Source organism: Podarcis liolepis (assembly GCF_965112155.1).
Source record: "Podarcis liolepis genome assembly, chromosome: 6".
NCBI classification, from domain to species: domain Eukaryota; kingdom Metazoa; phylum Chordata; class Lepidosauria; order Squamata; family Lacertidae; genus Podarcis; species Podarcis liolepis.
In genome coordinates this window covers 30217061-30236137 of record NC_139559.1, presented here as the reverse complement: position 1 = coordinate 30236137, position 19077 = coordinate 30217061, and the positions used below count along the sequence as shown (strand labels likewise).

Below are 19077 nucleotides of genomic sequence, written 5' to 3'. Positions count from 1 at the left end.
CCATACGCAACATGTATTTAAAGCACATGTCTGCCTCCAAATCCTGGGAACTGTAGCTTGTTAAGGGTGGTGGGAATTTTGTGAAGGAAAAATTGTAGTTCCCAGGATTCTTTGAGGGAAGTCATGTTCTTTAAATGTCTGTTGGATATGCTTTAAACATATTGTGTGGATTTTCCCTGAGTTAATTGCAGCAGCACTGTCACAGACTTGAGGGCCGGGTGGCTCCAAAATCTTCCCTCTCTTATTGTCTTTGTTTTGGGCAAAAGAGGAAGTTTTGGTGCATGGTTGTTGTATTTTACTGTTGTTGTTAGCTGCTCTGAGCCCAGCTTTGGCTGGGGAGGGTGGGATATAATTTAAAATTATTATTATTATTATTATTATTATTATTATTATTATGTCTGAATTTTCTGTAAAAACAAAATTAGCTTCAATATGTTTCTCACTGGCTGGAGAGCTGGAATTAGATACAGGCTCAACTCCCATCCTTGCCATGGTTCCATTGTGTTAGGTTTTCTGTCCCAATTCCATTTAGGCAAAAAACAGCAGTAACAGTGAGCCCACCTATCTTATATATTTATTGTGAAATGAAAGCAATCTTGTAAAGTATTTTTTTTTCCAGATTAAAAGTGATATATAAATGATACTTAGAAATAGCATTTTTGCACATTTTGTAAATAATTCAAAGATGTAGGGAACTATTTCAAGAATAGTTATAGTTATAATTTGTGGGTAGCCATCTGATCTTATTTTGATTTTAATCTTATTTAATTTTAAGCTGTATTTCAGTCAATTGCTGAATTTTATATCTTAATGTATTTTATATTTTGATGTTAGCTGCCCTGGCTGGGGAGGGTGGGATATAAATATCATCATCTCTTTCTTTTCATCCCATCTCAATTCAGCTTTAGCACTGTGATTGTGTGTGTGTGTGTGTGTGTGTGTTTTAAATCAGAGTTCCTGGTTATAACTGAAACGAGAAACTTGGCTTCATGTCAGCTAACAAGGCTCTTAAACCATGGTTTGATCCTGAGTTAAGTTCCTTATGAATAAACTGTCATTAAGCCAGGGTTTTCAGTTTGGGTTATAATAGGTAATTCTGGTTAGGACCAGGAGCATAGGGAGCTGCCTTATATAAAGTTAGAGCAGCCAGTCTATCTTCCCCAGTATCGTCTACACTCACTGACAGTGGTTTCCCATGGTTTCAGAAACTGGACTTTCCCAGGCATACCTTTAGATGTTGGGGGCTGAACCCGGGACCTTTTGCATGCAAAGAATGCATGTTTTGGGACTACAGTTCCCATTGTCCCTGGCCAATGGTCCTGTTAGCTAGGGATGATGGGAGTTGTAGTCCAAAAACAGCTGGAGGGCCAAGTTTGGCCACCAGTGTATAGATTGTATGGCACAAGATGTTACTTCCAGGCATGAACATTTGCCATGATGCCAGTAGTAGATAGGTAGCCGTGTTGGTCTGCCATAGTCAAAATGAAAAATTCCTTCCAGTAGCACCTAAAAGACCAACTAAGTTAGTTCTTGGTATGAGCTTTCGTGTGCATGCACACTTCTTCAGATACACACGAAAGAAGTGTATCTGAAGAAGTGTGCATGCACACGAAAGCTCATACCAAGAACTAACTTAGTTGGTCTTTTAGGTGCTACTGGAAGGAATTTGCCATGATGGTTATACTTCATTGAACTGTAGATTTCCTGAGCAAGAGACCTTTGGGACTTTTGTGGGGTTTTCTGGATGCCTTTTTTATGAATGCATTTAAGGGACCATTTGATTGCAAACCTATTGCCTGCCTTGTGTTTGCTTTGCTGGGTAGCCATTTCTGGATCCAGAACCAACCCAGAACAATGAAAGAATAGACCTGACAACCCTTATGCACAATCGGCATGTGTTGTGATAAACCAGCCTATCTTCACCGCAGCACCTTATACTTTATGTATTGCCTGTAAATAATAGTCTCTAAAAGACATTAAATCTTAGATCCAGCCTAATTGTAATGATAGTTTGGTTTTTCATTTTGGTTTATGTACAGTGTGTGACTTTTGCAGAGACATTTTTATTCTAGGAAAATGACAAGCCAACAAGAAGCTATAATTGCCCTGATTTTAAGAAGTGGTGCAATACTACAGATCTGATGTACTGCAAGACATGAATCAGAAAAATTCTATTAAAAAATCTCTTGAATGGCTGACACGGGAGTATTATCCGCAATGATTAATTTGACTCGGTCATTATGAACACAGACAAGTCTGACAAAATTGCATTTCATTCCCCACTGAATTCATAAAATCGCTGTACACATAATAAGAAGTTATAGCCCTGTGCTATCCACTATATTTGACAGGATTTCAGCTCTGGAAAAGGAGAAGAAAAGGGAGACTGGGGAGAGGGGATTGCAAAGCTGTTTAAAAGCCTACAATTTACTTAATTTTGCTACAGATGTCATGTGACAAATATGCACTCCAGGTTTCCTGTTGAAGTTGTACTGAAAGTAACTTTGAAGGGGTCTGATGTTGGCCGCTGTGCTGCTCCCAAGACCCTCTGTTTACTTTGAGGGTGGCAGGAGCACAAGGCTGCATCATGTAGTGGTGAGAAAAGCTACCCTGACCAATATTCTCATTTCTGCCCTACTACTGAAGCCACAGGAGTCCAGTTGTCCTTTGCAGATGGTCACCCAAGTGAGAACACTCAATCCCAACCATATACTGCTACTGGAAGAATAATATTTTGCTGCTGCTCCTTGTCCTGGCTCACTGTCATATGATCCTCTTACACCTGTGCTTGCCACAGATTCCATAGGGGGAAACCCGGATCAGAAATACTGCCGAGAAGGTGTCGTCTCTTGTGTGTACAGCTTTTCTCGCTCCCTCTTGGTGTGTTACTTAAACCCATCAAAGTGTATTGACCCCTATTCCTTGTGGGGAAGTAGAGGGCCTAGCAAGTTAAAGAAGGCATCACACAGTAGTGGAATTGTGTATTAGAATCACAAATGATAGAGTTTCACAAATGGGATTCTCCTACTGCATGGAAGGTTGGCAGACGAGCAACGGTGAGTTCTTAGTTGTGGACAATGCAGCAATATGTGCTGAAGAGGGCTTGGCTGTGTGGCCATGGGTTAGTAAAATAGTGGGGGACTGCTGTATTTGAAACCCTGACAGTAGTGGATGTGTAGCATTTTGTGTGAGCAGCTGCTCTATCAAAAGACGTACTAAGATAGGATGCAAAAGCCCATCCTGTCCCATTTTGCATTGACAGATAAATTTATATTGCTCTGCCTGTTTTCCTTGCTGTTCACCAGAAACAATTTCTCTCCTGCTTTCTCTCTTAAACTTATGTTTGCCTCTAAATGTTATTTGACCGGACCAATATTTACCTCCAATAATGATGAAAATCTTCATCCTGCTAACTGTGAATAACATTCTTTGAATCAATGTTTGTCTGAAGCTTCCAGGATCCCAGCAGATAATCACAGAGAACATGACTTGACAGAGAATTGGGGTCACTTAATATTTGTCAGGTTTCTAAGGAAAGCATTTTCCCTGGATTCTTGCTCTGCCAAGTAATGTTCTTTGTGATTAACAATTGCACACAATGTCTTGACTGAGCTGCTTCTCTATAGAATTGAAAACACTTTTCATTTACAACTCGTTTTACATGTGTGGAGAACTGAGGCACAAGAAAAAGGGTTTGTTTTCAAAGATGTTGAGTAACAGCAAGATCTGGGCAAGATTCTGTCTGCATGGCATCTGGAGTGTTCAGATGCAAAGCAGGACAGGGGTCCTGTACCATTAGCAGTTACTTAGAATAGGACATTTCAGCAAGAGCAGCTGTTCTTTCCTCTGTAGATAGGACTGCAGCAGCTCCCCTTTTATGCACACAATAGGCATAAGAGCTTCATCCACCTTTGCAGCTGACCACCCTAATGACTGGCTTGGTTCTATTTCTCAAATGTCTTAACAGGTGTTGCAAAGAGTTACCTATCCCCACCTCAATTGAGAGGAACTGAGGGAAATTTCACTGAGAGTTCCTGGCAAACCCTGGTTGGCCAGACTTTCTCTGCTGCAGTTATGGCTGCCGCTGAGCAGAGCAGACTTCTTTCCCAATTTCCAGGATCAGATCTGTCATCTGCTGTTACGGCAAGAAGCCTAGAGTCTGAGCAGCAAGCTCTGTGAGCAATGAGCTACTCTGAGCAGGTTCTAACTACTCTTCTTCCTTCTGGAGGAAACTGTTAAGGTCTGTAATCATATGCAGAAAAGGCTTCCGAAGCTGGTGTAAAAAGGGATTTGTACCAAATAAGACTGAGGTCAAGGGTGCCTGATAGCCATTTGGAGAGGATGTAAAATCCATCTTTTCTGGAAGGCTTTTGGTGGCTGGGTTTTAATGAGGTTTTGTACTGCTACTGCTAAGATTTGTTGCTAAGGCTTTGCACTGCTGCTGCTACCAGAAATGGTTGTTTTATTGTTTGGTATTTATTTATTTTATTGCATTTTTATGGTTTATGGTTTTAATTATTGTTGAAAGGTGCCTTGAGCCTCAGAGAGGCGACATAGAGGCATTTTTAATAAGTAAGTGAGAGTCTCTGGACTTTTGTGTGTGCATAGCACACCCCTCCCAAAATACATACAGGTGTATATGCGTATGACTGCCATTACTTATTTGGCTTGGTATTCCATGAATTGATAAACATGGAACCACCCCATTGAAAAGAAACTGACATGGCATCCCTCTGATGTCATTGGTAGACATGGGCAATGTATTGATACATCACCCAGGAGCAGTTTAAGGGCCAGAGTGTGATGGTGCCCTCACTCGTTGGTATATCGTGGGTGGAGCTTGTTTGTACCTGATCCCCTTTGCCGCCAGCACCCAGTGTGCAGAGGGAGGAACAGGCTGTGTTGGCCCTGGCCCTGTGAGGCGCCAGGGTGAAATGACCACTATTCCTGCCAAGGGAGCTGAGGTGGTTTCACCCCGGTGCCTTGCGGGCCTGGGGCCGATGCAGCTTGTTCCTCCCTCTGCTTTTCATCACAATGTTGAAAAGTTGACATCACCCAGCCCTAGTGATTGGAACTAGTGACCTTACACTTGTGTCTGAATGAAGAAAGTGGAGACACCAAGCATACAAGACCCACACTGAAAATCCACCAGAAAAACACTGTGGGAACTTGTTCGTCTTTCTGTCCCATTACTTTTTGTCTTTGGGGGCGGTGGGCAAAAAGGGAGTCTTGATTAGTAACGTAATTCCTTCCCCCTCCAATGGTTTTTCCATTGTATACCAGTGTTGTGGGAATTTTCCTTAGGGGGATTTTCCTAGGGGAAATGTTTTTAGGGTGATTTTCATATGGTAATTTATGTTGGGGGAAATTCTGATACCCTAGAGAGCATGATCTAATTGACCCTGTTTATTTTATTTGCATTGAGCAAACAAAGCTAAAGAAAGCAACCCACATTCATCTTCTGCGGGCATTTGACCAGAAATATTTGAGGTAAAGAATGAAAGCACACTTAATGCGACTAAAATGTTAAATTGCGTAGAAATTGTTATTGGAATAATTGAAAAAAAATTAAGACAACAGCATGTGCTTAGGTATGTTTACATTTAAGAAATAAAAAAGTAGCTCTTGACAATCAACTCAAAGAACTGTGCACCATATGCTGATGACAATTCATCTGCGTGATATCTCTTTGTTACTACTAATGAAATGGAAAAATTTACAAGGAAAAATAAAGCTTTGGGAGGAAAATCCATTTTCAAAATTTTTCTGACCCTCACTTTATGCATCCCTCCTTTTTATTTGTTTTTTGCAAGTTCATTCTGCAGAAGGAAAAGGGAGGTGATTCCAATGCACGTCCCGTGTGCCTGACTCCATGAACTGAGTGGCATTGTGCAGCCCTCTGATAAGACCAGAACAGAGAGGCAATTGTTTCACTCCAGCCTACTGGATGTGGCAAACACAGCTCTGTTCCTTTGTCAAATATAGACTTAAGCAGTGGTGGACATTTACATGGAAAATGCTCAGTGCTGCTTGCAACTTGCTCATTGCTGGCTTCCAGATTTTTATGGGAAAGGAATTGGCCTGTATATTTGAGATTATAGCTGTTTTCAGAAGCTGTTTAACTTTGCTTACACTGGGTATCTTAAATATTCAGTTGTGGTCTGCCTGTTAGGTACTTTGGTATCCATGTGCCATCTGAATGCTGCCCTGAATTTTGGACACAAAGATTGAAGCTAAATTTACAGTAAAGGCGTTTAACTCTTGGTAATTAAGATGCTGGAACTTTTCAAAAAATAATCTGGAGTAGCATTGGACACAACCTTATGCATCTCATAGGGTTGGATTCTATAGTTTGACATAGAATTGGCACATTATTACCATGTATCTAGTTAAGTTGATGTACATGCAAAGAAATGTACAAAATTGGCTTGTAATACACTTGTGATTCAGTAATTGCTGCAGAACAAGAGTAGCATCCTGTTATAGTTGGATTGGACAGTGTTTGGACATTGTACAAATAAAAGATACTAAGCAGATAAGACCCCTTGTATCTCACCTACAGTTTTTTATTTTATTATATTTTATTATGGTTTTGTTTAATTTTTTCCCCTGGAGGTTAAGAAAGCCAGGTATTTTTCCTAGTGTATCACAGCCCCAGTCCAAGTCATTGAATAGCAAGGAAGCATATTTAGAATGACCCCCTACATTAATTAAACAATGACAACAGCAACAAAATGGCCATTTCTTGCATCTTTGTTCTTGTGCTTTATAAAAACACTAACTGAATCAGTGGGCTGTGGTGCTCTGTAGCAAGGGTTTTCAAAATCTGTCATAAAATAGCAGTTCAACCCTTTCCGAATGTCAAGATAAACTGAGGATTCAGCTTGCGTTCTTTTTTCTCATCATCAATGTAAGGGCAGCAGATCAAAAGGAAAGGCAGGATCAGGCTTATGAGGGATTGTAATATGCTTTAAGATGCCAGAGCAAATAGCTTTGGGGGAGAAATAGATGGTAAATCCATTATTTCATTTGACTTATGTAGGTTAAAATCATGCTGTTGGTTTCCCCATTGCCCTTACAGAAATACAAAAGTTTGCTCTTGACTGGGGGCATCAACACAACTTTATGTATCCAATCATTATGTGCAAGTGTTCTCTGTTCCCTCTGTAAATATTTTTCAGTCTCTTCCTCTGTGATGAAATAAGCAATAAGGATACAGAAAAAGGGAAGGGTAAGAGATCTAGGGCTGCCTTAGGTATACAGAATCCATACAATGAGCTTCCAAGTATGAAACAGTTTCCTTTCCTTTCCCTTCCATTCACATTGCATTTTAATATGTCCAAGCAGCAATGGCTGGTGATATAGTTTGCTAAGTGAAAATGCTGGCAACTGCTGGTTGGTGATCAAAGGAGACTGGGAATTCCTCCATACCAATGGGGGAAGTGGGCATTGCTGCCAGTCCTGTGCTTGCGCATATTTGCTCTTTGGATGGCTACCCCTGCTGACATCAGTGCTAAGGAGATTGCCTGGTAAACAATCATGTTCTTGTGCAATGCTTGCATATCTCCTGGTGCTTCTGAAGCATGGGGGGAAAAATCTCCACCACCTCAGTTGCTTTTCAGCTGCTGCCACCTCAGGTCGCCAACATTGTAGTCAGTAGAGAAGCTCTCCTATGTAGAAGCTTGGTGTATGTGTGGGAATGAAGACAGAGGTTTTCACTGGGGTGTGAGCAAATTAAAATGTAGCTTTACAGTACTTGTAATGTATAATCTACTATATTACGAAGAGGAATGCAACTTAGGCAAAAATTAAGATGCAACCTAAACCTGTGGCAGTGCATGTGCGGTGGAGTCAAAGTGGGATTGCTTTAATTTTGGATGGAATCATTAATTTGTGTACAGGAGTTTGATCCACGCTGTGTGGGAACCAAACATATCAAAAAGATGTTGCTTTGCATCATGATCATTATGGTTCCCTGCTGAACACAAGTAAACTCATCCAGCAATATTTTATGGGCACAAGAGCTTTGATGTGCAAGCTGAGTTATTCCGCCTGAAGATGGTGCTGTGTTTATTTTTAAATGAATGTAGTAGATCCTCATGTCAAGTGCATCTGCTACCTCATTTGAAAGGGATAGGGCAATCTTTATGTGCTTATATTTTGTATCCATATTGGAGAATCTGTACTGCTATTGATGGGGGCAAAGAGATGCCATCTTGCATGCAGTTATACAGGTTGTTTTTAATTGTTTTTAATATTGTCATATTTTGTTCCCTTGCCACAACTTCCTTCAGTATTCATTCCCCGGTGCTAAAATGCATTTGTATTACCATGAGGATTCCAGTGGTGCAATACCAGCTCAATTTTCAAAATGTAAAGCATAGATATATCACCAAACTGGCCTTACTGTCATCTGACTGGTTGTGAATGAATGTTCCTGTAATGTTTTGCATTCTTTTATAAGAAGTTTTCTTTGTCTACACGCATTTCTTCTTTTTAGGCTGTGGTTCTCTTCATGCTTACTTGACAATAAGCCCCGCTGAATTCCGTGAGACTTACTATCCCGTAAATAGGCAATGTGTGAATTTGCTCTGTACCACACAAGTAACTCTATTCTTGTATGTTGTGGTGTGTTGTTGTTTTTTAAATTATTAATGTAAAGAGTTCATTCAAATTATTTGTGCTCTTAAAATAGCTTTTGCAGAAGGTAGGCAGACTGTATAACTGCGGCTATCAGTTAAGGCTTTGGAGAAATGTAATGCGAGATCTGCTTCATAGTAATGTCTTTTTTTTCAATTTTGTTTTAGACATACAATGGTCAGAATGAGAATAATGAAGATTATGAAATCCCTCCTATTACTCCTCCTAACCTCCCGGACCCTTCCCTCCTTCACTTGGTGGATCATGAAACTGGATATCATTCACTGTGCCACAGTCTCCCTCCAAATAGCCTGATACCAGCATACTCCTACCAGAATATGGACCTCCCAGCCATCATGGTATCTAACATGTTGAGCCAAGATGGACACCTTCTTTCTAGTCAGCTACCTACTGTGAGTAACCTTTCCTTTTCTACTTGCGTTTCATTTTACACCTTGGGTGTGTGCTATTAGCATCCTGTTTGGTACCTGAAGTCCTGTTAGGCTGGTTCCAGGTTATGGAATACCTGGAATAGCTTTTACTAGGTCAGCTTCTCCTTCTGAATTGATAGCTTTAGAATTCATAATACTCTTGACTATGCAGAATAAAAATGCTTATTTGTAGGCAGAGTCTTGTGGTATATGTTAATAACCTGCATTATATAATTGAGCCTTTCGATTCTGCTGGCCTACTAAAAATACACTTTCTTTTCCTGTTTTGTATCGCTTATTTTTCATTATGAAAAGACTGAATTTAGAAGCACATTCATGGGTAAGCATGACTTACAGGGGAATCGAATAAAGTGAGTTACCACCAATCATTTTTCAACCTTAGGGAACTAGATACCAGAACTTAAAGTTCTACAGTTGACTCCTTTATAGCAATTTGGTCACGCTCATAATTCTTTTCTATTCACTTTTTTGGCTTGAAATTCTCTTGCTTTTTTTTTATTAAGCCCTGCTAATGACTAAGATGTATTCATGTGGTGGTTTTATGTTTCACTCTTTGTGTATATAATGCCATACATATTGATTTGGGCCTTTAGGGACTTGCATGTACGTGCTTTATTCTTCTTGTGTGCTGTGGCTTGATCTGTAGAAACAGGGAGAGATCTTCCACAGTCTCCCATTCATTGCTTTGTTGATATGTTTAGTAGGAATATAAATACCATCACATTCATCCACATTACTTTATGCTTGGGGAAGTGAACATCTCTGTACGTTAAAGTAAATGCCCAGTGTTAGACCACCAAGCTTTATGTCTGCAATCATCCATATAGCTTTATTATTATTATTATTATTTTTAAACCCTTTTGAGAGAGTCTGTCCTTGATCTTTTCCTCTAGCTCACCTTTTGCTTACACAAGGATATGGAAGAGGGAAGCAGTCTAGGCAGGAAAACTCATGCACTCATTCTGTCATCTCTCATTTGGTAACACATAACTGGCTGAAGCAAAATTAGGGTTTCTCCTGACCATGTCCACTTTTTGTACCTAATCTCAGTGACAGAGGCAATGTTCACATGTAATGCCCAAACCATGGTTTCATGCTACATGGATGAGCCTCCATGGGCCTAAGCAAAGAGTAACTTGCTTTTCCTGTAAATTATTGTCTATTGTATGGTCCTCCTCCATCCCTGATGTACGGTCAGTCTAGGAGCCAGAAAAAGGTAAAAGGAGGAAAGGTAGAAAAGTAGAAAGAAAGATAAGAAAGTCATCAATGAGAAAAGTCAAATGAGCTGCCCATTAGTCCCCCTTTCAAACCACCAGCTTCCACTGAGTCAATTTTAGAAGGGAAAGGCAGGATAGACAAATAAGTAAGTAAACAAATAATACATTTAAACTGATGGAAACCCTGCCTGAGGAAGCAGAGTCTGGCCTCCAGTCTGCTAGCCTGTTGCATTTGCAGAATTGCTTAAATTATTACCTTTTATTGTGTTACTTTAAAAGGTCTATGCTACTCTTTTGCATAAAATAGCAGAAGGGGGTGGAATCCTTAAATATGTAAAAGCTAGATCTGGGAGAGAATGTCTGAAGTGTTTGCACAGAGCAAAGGTGAATTTGCAATGGGAAGCAAAAAATTGAAAATAAAAAATCCATGTTGCCTTAATTTCAGTTACGGTTTCATGTGCAGTATGGATAGTACTGTGCAGTTTTATTAGATATCTATGCATTATTTCCTTCATCATTAGCTTCCTTGGATGCATCATTTTATTTGTTTAAACATTTATATCCCATCTTTCCAACAATATTAGCCCCAAAGCAGCTTACAACAAATGTTTAAAATGCTATCCATTGAAATAAAAAGTAAGTATATAGAAATAGGGACGAGGAAATCAGCCAACAAATCATGAATAAAAGTCAGAAATTAAATGCTGCCAAATGGTAGTGTTTATTTGGCACCTTAATATATATATATCATTATCACCTGATGAGCGTTTTAGTCTAGTGGCTCCAGTACTGGGCTTGAATGCGGAAAGTTCAAAGTCCTACCAGACTATGAAGTTTACTGTTTGGCTTTGGATAAATCACTTATCTCTCAGCCGAATTTCCTATATAATTACTTTATGAGATGGCTTGAACATAATGTTATAAACCATGCTCCACAAAGCCAAACAGTGGTTTGTGATGCTTGAATCATTACTGTTTGACAAACCATCGTTTGTGGGTTGTTGCCAATCCCAAACTTGAAACCATGGTTTGAAACTCTTTGTCAACCCATAATTTGGACAATTGGTGGTTTGGTTGTTACATGTAAATCAGTAAACCATCGTTTGGGCTGTTGCCTTTGGAGGTTGTCATTCGGTTGGCATCCTGTGATTGTCAAGGAAAGTGGGAGAGGAAGAGGGAAACCACATAAACCATGGTTTGCCTGTATATCTGTAACACAAATCATGGCTTAGAGCTGAAGTTTTGGGTAATGCAGATGATGGTTTGGTGGTACATCTGAACCAGCCCTTTGTGAGGATAACATTGTTTTTTAGAGGAAAGGTGGGATACAGATGTAACAGTTTTTGCTCAGTTAATATAATGGCAATTATACAAGCCTCTTATCTAAAAACCAATTGATTTTTCTGGTGTGGGCTCAGACTCTGGAAAGCAAGTAGACTTTATAGGAGACAATAGTGCAGGAAGTGGAGGAAGCTCAGCCCCACCCTCTCACCATCATCCCCTAAATTTGTGGTGGATGTTTTATTGTGTGTGTTTAATATGAGGGTATTCACCTTATCCCTCTCCTTGTCATGGCTATCTCAAAACCAACAGGCACCTTGTATGAAATCAAACATTACTTTAGGGCTCCTCTTCAGCCGAGTTGATTAAAACATTCATTTCTGAGACAAAAGAGTCAATTTCATATGAAAGATATTTCCCCCCTCAGTTTAATTTAAAGTGCAGCCCCAATGCCTGACCCCTATTTTCATAACATGATAATTTTATCCTGCGTTGATTGTCTCATTTTTGAGAGGAGATATTGCACTTATAAATCAGTTTCTAAAATACCCAAAGAAACAAGAATAGCGGGATTTATTAAGCAGCTTCTACACATCTGAAATAATTTATTTTAGAGTAGTCCTTGGGAAATGTTCTCTTCTTTACTTTATGGTTCTGTTTTACAAATGCAGCATCATGACAATAAATCAGGACTGAGCTGCAGGAAGATAAGAAGAGGGCTTAGTGTGCTGTAAGCGTAGAATAGGGATATTAAGATTTGTTTCCCCCTTGTAATGAAAATGAAAAACGAAAAGAAAGGAAAAATCTGGAGAAGTCACGAGTTTCTCATCCATTTCTCAACGGAGGGTGTTTCACTTTAAATGAAGGCCTCTGGAAGCATGATATATCCCCAAGGCTCTGAGCAGCAAAAAGGCCACTGAGGAAGTGAATTGTCTTTCTGTTTTAAGCCAAAATTATAAACATTTCTACCTTTTTGTCAGACATTCGAGTTTCCATTTGCCATTAAAATGATCTTCAGGCCCTCTGCTGTCGCAGCGAGTCAGGCATTATTTCCCATTGACATGTACTCCCAGTACCTCTGCCGTATGTTCATGCCTTGATAGCATCTATCCCAGTTAAATACATTGCAGTTTTCAACTGGCATTAATGAAAGGTGTGCATGCACAGGAGGCAGAATGAAATCCTATGGGCAGAACAAACAGGTTCCAAAGTTTGTCTCTGTTAACAGCTTACACCTGCCAGACCCTAATTCTTTGTGCAATGCCACAATGAAACGAACTGTCTCCATTTTATTGTTGCCCAATCCCTTGCCCCAAAGATCCTAAAGTGTTCAATATGTCAAAATGTATTTTCCCAAGTCAGGTATAAGAAACGTCAGTATTAAATACACAGAACATACCCCAAAAGGCATGTGTATATGTTTAAAATATAATATATAAAAGCTGGATGGTGTGAACCAAAGGATAGAAAAGCACATGTTATCGTGCCAAACCTCACATATAACCTGTTCAAACCAAAGGTAGAAGAACTCTTGGTATGTTTCTGTTTGTAGAGTTGCCAGGTTGAAACTCGGGGGAACTTCATGACTCTTTTGACAGCCCCTTAGCTGAGAAGGAGGATGCAGCCAAGGTTTCCTCTGCCCTGCTCCCCCAACCCACCCACTTCTTGTGAAAACCTTCCCCTTTTGCCTAGTGAAACAAGAACGAGTTTTGTTCTGTCACATTGTGGGTGGGCAAAGAAGCAGGGTGATGAGAATAGCAAGGGAAACAGTAGCTGCTCTCTCCTTTTGTGACAGACGGTATTCCTAGACTGTTAACTGGCAATCCCTTTTTGTTTAGGGTAATTTGTGCTGTACTCTCTGTCTCTGTCCAGACTTTGCTAGCATTTGTTATACTAATATTATGCTGGTTTATATTTTTAGTGCAAGAGAAATTTCTTAATTGCTAGAAGTTTAGGAGACAAAGACAAGGTGATCGAAATGTATTCCTGTGATTTGACACAAAAACTACACCCACAAATATATGTTATCAGTTAGGATCAACAAGAGGGTATTATCTTGTACGGTCATGTTTTTAAATAAGGAGATCAAGTGCAGCTGCTCATTACTGCCTCTTATCCAAGGAATCTTCAGAACACTGTATTCAGATGAATAACTAATTCTCAGGACAGCGAGAGCCCATGTGACTCTAGTGGCCCTAAACGTAGGAAGGGCTGGGGAACAAATACATAAATGAATAAATGATTCACTGGCAAAGCATGGAATGGATTCTTTGTTTCCCCTAACTCCCAACCCTGTTGCTTTAGTCATTAGATTGCCTTCCACTGAGGTCCATGGGACTGCACAGGAGTAACTATTTGCAGCATGTGGTAAGTGTTTTCAGAAATGGAGCTTTTAACTCCATGCATATGTGCAGTTATGTTTAATTTAACATGCCCATATGCAGAGAATTAATCTTAACCTCCATTTTCGTTTCATGATGTCTGTTTTTCATGATGTTAAGAGTTACCGCTTCCGATTACTAGATAATCAGTATTATTCTTAGGGTTTTTTTTGTCTAGTGACAGAAAGCTGAAAGCAGTTAGAAGTGCACAAAGCAGAACAAAACTTGTTGTTGTTAAAATATATAGAAAGTCACGACTTCTTCTCCTTATAATCATAGAGGGGAAAATCTCAATGAAATATTGGTATCCTGTAACAAAACTACTACTTTCTGCTTTAGAGTTAGCAGCACATAAGGAAAACATCTGAAATGCAGAGTAAGGCAGTGGCTCAATCCAAGCACCATGTTATGACATAATCAAGGAAGCTTAACTTATGGCTTGGAAGAAACTGACAAACTTTTAGTAGCTCAGTATCAGAGTCATGGGTACTTCCTCAGAACTGAAAATTGTACTGCTTTTAGATATTCAGTTGTGATCTTTGTTTCTGGAGCCACTGAATTCCAGTGACTGACCAAAGCTTGTCCAAGTATAAGAGATTAACGATTCAAATAAGCCTCTGTAGGACTGTGATTTCATGGCTTAATTAAAGTTGCAACCCTACAAACATATAGCTGCAAGAAAGCTACAGTGAATAAAGTTGGAATTATTTCTGAGTAAACAAACATAGGATTCTATTTTTAAGTATCCAGTGGATTCATTGGATTCACAAAGCACTATTGTTGTGACTCCACCCCGCCAACTCACTTCAATTGAAGTTGTGTCTCGTCCCATATAAACCCTAAGCTAAGTTACTGGACAATATGTAGCCACAGTGCTTGATGGATTGCACCCAATGCATATTTTGCTGAATGACTTGATGAAATGCTTTTTTGAGTTTGAAGCTTTCAAACTCCATTAGAAGACTAAAGGTTCTACATACTCCCTTTTTTCTGCCCTCTCTGCACCTGTCAAGCGTTTTCTCCTTTCATCCCCACTGATTGTGAGATATGAAAAAAGTTAATGTTCTCTTCGCTAAAGCAAAGGGAGTGTGGCCAATAGTTAGACCACATCCTGCTGCATTGGTTATAAAATAAACTTTGGTTCTATAAATAACCTGCATACACCAAGTTCTCATTATGAAAGAACAAAGTGAGGAGGAAATTTACCAGTTGAGGTATAACCACAGATATTGATGTGTTCCTTTCTCTTCTTGGGGTCTAGCTGATGTAGGATGCTGTTGCAGAGACAAGGAGGCTATTTTGAGCCCACACATGGGTTTGTTTTTTTTATGAACAGCCTCACATGCTACACTAGAAACTATGCTGTGCTAAATGTTTTACAACCATGTAGACAAATGGTCTCTGTGGGAAGCAGCTGTGAGTAGCAGTGATTCTACTACTGCAGGCCTCCTCAACCTTGGCCCTCCAGATGTTTTGAGACTACAATTCCCATCATCCCTGACCATTGGTCCTGCTAGCTAGGGATCATGGGAGTTGTAGGCCAAAAACATCTGGAGGGCTGAGGTTGAGGAAGCCAGTGTACTACTGGATCTGATGAGTGTTAGGAAACGGTTTGCTTTGTCAAAGAAACAGAGTATGGTCTGAAGGCACACCAAGCAATCACCTTGCTGAAGGTTTGGGCCTGGTCACGGCTTGGATGGGTGACTGCCTAGAAACTACTTGTATGCTTCCTTGGGTCCCATGAAGAAGTAAGGCAGGATATAAATGGAAGAAAATAAATAAATAAATAAATAAATAAATAAATAAATAGGCACAGGAAACATGCAGTTGAGTCAGTGTTAAGAAGCTATTAGCTAGTGCAGAATTAAGAAGGCAGAATATTCAGCCACAGTTCAAGGCGGACAGAAGTCCATCATAAACGTGATACATGGAAATATGTCCCATATATGCTTCCTTTGATCAGGCATTGTTTGACTTTTACTAATACTTTATATGGTTAGCAACAACGGCATAGCTAGCTGCTCAGGTGCCCGGTGCGGCACGTGGTTCTTGCAGCCGGGGGGGGGGCAAACTGCCTATGGGAGCGGGGCGAGCCAAGGCAGGGCGCGCTGTGTGGAGCCTCTCTGCAGTCTCCCCCCCAGCTGTAGGGTAGCTAAGGCGGTGGGCAGGTGCAGGCCCTGCGCTGCTTGAAAAAGCAGCATGGAGCTTGCAGGCAGTCTGCCCACTGCCTTCCCCTCAGGAGAGATGCGTGTCTCAGGCAATCTGCAGGCCCCACGGTGTGGCGCCCAGTGCCCCCCACTTCACCTAGTGCCGTGAACCCAATTTTTATTATTATTTTAAAAACACATATTTTTGCCATTTTGTAACCCCCCTCAGTGATCCAGGGCACCCCACACCCACCCACCGCACCCCCCCTTCCTATGCCACTGGTTAGCAATATGTCCTGCCCTGGACTCCATCTTCTCATTGTTTGGTGTGAGTGTGTGGGGCGAGGTTGTAGATGCTGAGAATATCTCAGACTGGGTGGAAGAGTTGCCTGAAAAATCCGTCCATTTTGAAAGAGGCATTAGTTAACCCTTTATTGAAGAAATCTGGCTTGGACTCACTGTTTTGGATGACCTTCACCTAGTGGCCAGTTAACTATTATTGAGTTGGTTTCGGAGTGGGTGGTAGCATTTCAACTTCAGGCAGTTTTTCGATGAGACTGATGAATTGAATCTGTTCCAGTCTGATTTCTGGCCTGGTTTCGAGATGGAAATAGCCTCAGTTGCCCTGGTAGAAGACTTAAAACCGGGAGTTGGTTTGGGAAAGTGTGAAGCCTTGTTAGATCTTCTAGGCATTGAAGAGTGAGTTGGAAATAAGTAAGGAATGGAGGATAAGAAATATGAGGGTGGGTAAAATAAGGGGTAGCTAACAAAATGGGGCAAGAAAAAAAGCAAACTTCATACCAATGTGATGGATTGCTTTTATTTTTCAGTTGAGCAGGCAGCCCCCCCGCCCCCGCCCCTTCCCTAGCCCCTTCATAGTACGCAGAGAGATATAAGCCTCCAGAAGGTTGCTGAGCACTTTCTAGCTGTTCATTTCACAGGAATAATATCATCAGAGCGTTATCTTTAGCACTGATACAGCAGGGAGATCTTTTCAGCATCTTGGCGAAGAACTTGAAGCAGCACTGAGAGACAGACTGTGCGAAAGGCGAGGTGGTGGGGGGCATCTATTGAGCAGACTGGGTTAAAGAACTGTCAACGAGAAATGGGTTTTCAGAGGGGAATTTGGAAATACATTCATTTGTCAGAAACAAAAGACAGATTGCAGCTGGAATGAGAGAACGTTCAGTGTGGTGCAAACAGCTTTCCTGTCATGCTCGATAGTGGGCCAAGCTGGTCTTGAGACAGTGGCCCTATTTAGAGAACCCATGAGCACAACAGAATTCTATGCACATACTCCTGTGTTCATGCCGTAACAGTGCAAGGCAGACTACAAGAGCTCGTAGAGAAATATTCCTGGTGGCTGTCCTACAGGTATACAGCCCCAGAGGGACATAAAGCTGAAACCTGGCATTCTTCTTTAATGTTGCAAGATTTTGCAAGACCTTCTGGTATTGTGTTTTTGGTGAACACATGATTTAATCTGATTTTGATTTTTGATCAGAGATATGCCTGCAGAAAAGGGCAGGTGGAAGCTGAATTTCCTGCCTCTTCTGCCCGGCAGACCCTGTGCTCCCTGAAAGGCTCCTCAAGGAATGAGGACTCAGCTGAATGGGATGGGCTGTGGCTTGAAAGGAGAGGTGCAGGAAATCAGGTGGGGGCACCTTCTCTGAACAGTGAACCCTGCACCTCAGCACAGCCAACACCTATGCTCATCCTATTTGTCCATTGATGGATTCAATAGAAAACTAGTGGCTGTGGGAGTCTTTCTCACTTCCCCCATACAAGATTCTGAAGCAATCAGTTTCAAACACCTGCAACTGCTGAGAAATCCACATATGTCAATGAAAGCCTCTGAAATTTTTGTTGCTTTTCAAATAATGGATCTGCATTAGTGGGGACAGGCTCTTTGAAGAAAGGAAAGTGGGAAGCAGCTGGCAGACTGTGTGGCAAGATTCAGAGCAATGGCATCACTTAGCCTTTCCAACCATATGGACTTACCATATAATAATCAGACCAGTACTGCATGCTTTGACACAGTAGCTCTCCAAGGCCTGTAGCAGAGGCCTTTCTGCCAGTTACACTACCTGAGATCCTTTTAAGGGTTTGATCTTGGTACCAGAAGAATGCAAATCATAATATTGATATGCAGACTGATGTCTGATGGAAAAACTTGTAGCTCTTGCCAGTCACTCTTCTTTTGACTGTTGTCAGTGAGACTCGTGAAGTTTCTTGGATTTCTACTGTTGGATTTGAATGTGGATCAAAATGCTACATTCATTGAAACTTTGACAGGGACACCCATATACACTGGGGACACACTTTCCATTTTGACATCACTGCAGATTTTCTCTGTCCATTATTTGCATTTTGCTTAACATACGAAAGTGCTGGGTTCACAAATCAGTATTACCTTGGTTACATTTCAGGCCTTGACACAATAATGTGATTATAAAGATAATGTCTCCCTTGGAGATTTCTCATTAGAACTAACTTGGCATACTTACTTCCAAGTAAACCAGGTGTTCAGCTGTCTCTCTAAGACACAGGAGTTTGCATGTTAAATTTTTACATCACTTTTTTTGTTGACCATATCCATAGCACAACTGATGCATAAAAACTATATTGCTCATCCTCACATTTCTGTAAGGCAGGACAGTAATATTAGAGAATTCAGACTGAGAGAAAATAACATGTCTATAACAGCAAGTTTTTGAGCCATGTTGCCCAAACCCAAGCAAAACCATTTAGACAGCAAAGATTCCCAGTGCTAGTGGATTTGTTAGGGATTGTGCCGTGCATGCTACACTATACTTTCACTTATGAAGCCAAGCAGAGGAATAAATCATTAGAGTCATCCTACTTTTGTAAAAGGTAACGTGAATCATCCATTAAGAGTGGGGAGTAGAACTCAGGATTACAATGTTGCTACTAATGGGCTTTAATAATTCAGGAGATT

General features: G+C 40.7%; 1 protein-coding gene and 1 long non-coding RNA gene across 11 annotated transcripts in view; one reads left to right on the top strand and one right to left on the bottom strand.

Moving 5' to 3' along the window:
* Positions 1-19077, top strand: part of TOX2 (TOX high mobility group box family member 2) — a 260964-nt gene that overhangs the window by 153241 nt on the left and 88646 nt on the right. For 6 of the 10 annotated variants that reach the window (XR_014527291.1, XM_083508113.1, XM_083508109.1 and 3 more), the window contains exons 3-4: positions 8808-9053; positions 13895-13957. Coding sequence is in view for 9 of the 10 variants with exons in the window: in XM_083508113.1 (XP_083364239.1) it covers positions 8808-9053; positions 13895-13957 (309 nt within the window). In the remaining variant the exon portion in view is untranslated. The remainder of the gene's footprint in view (positions 1-8807; positions 9054-13894; positions 13958-19077) is intronic. The other 4 variants (XM_083508107.1, XM_083508112.1, XM_083508115.1 and 1 more) reach the window with 1 other exon arrangement.
* LOC310709159 overlaps positions 17030-19077 on the bottom strand; it is a 105284-nt gene continuing 103236 nt past the window's right edge. The window contains exon 4 of the long non-coding RNA XR_014527370.1: positions 17030-17210. This is a non-coding gene — a long non-coding RNA (uncharacterized lncRNA). The remainder of the gene's footprint in view (positions 17211-19077) is intronic.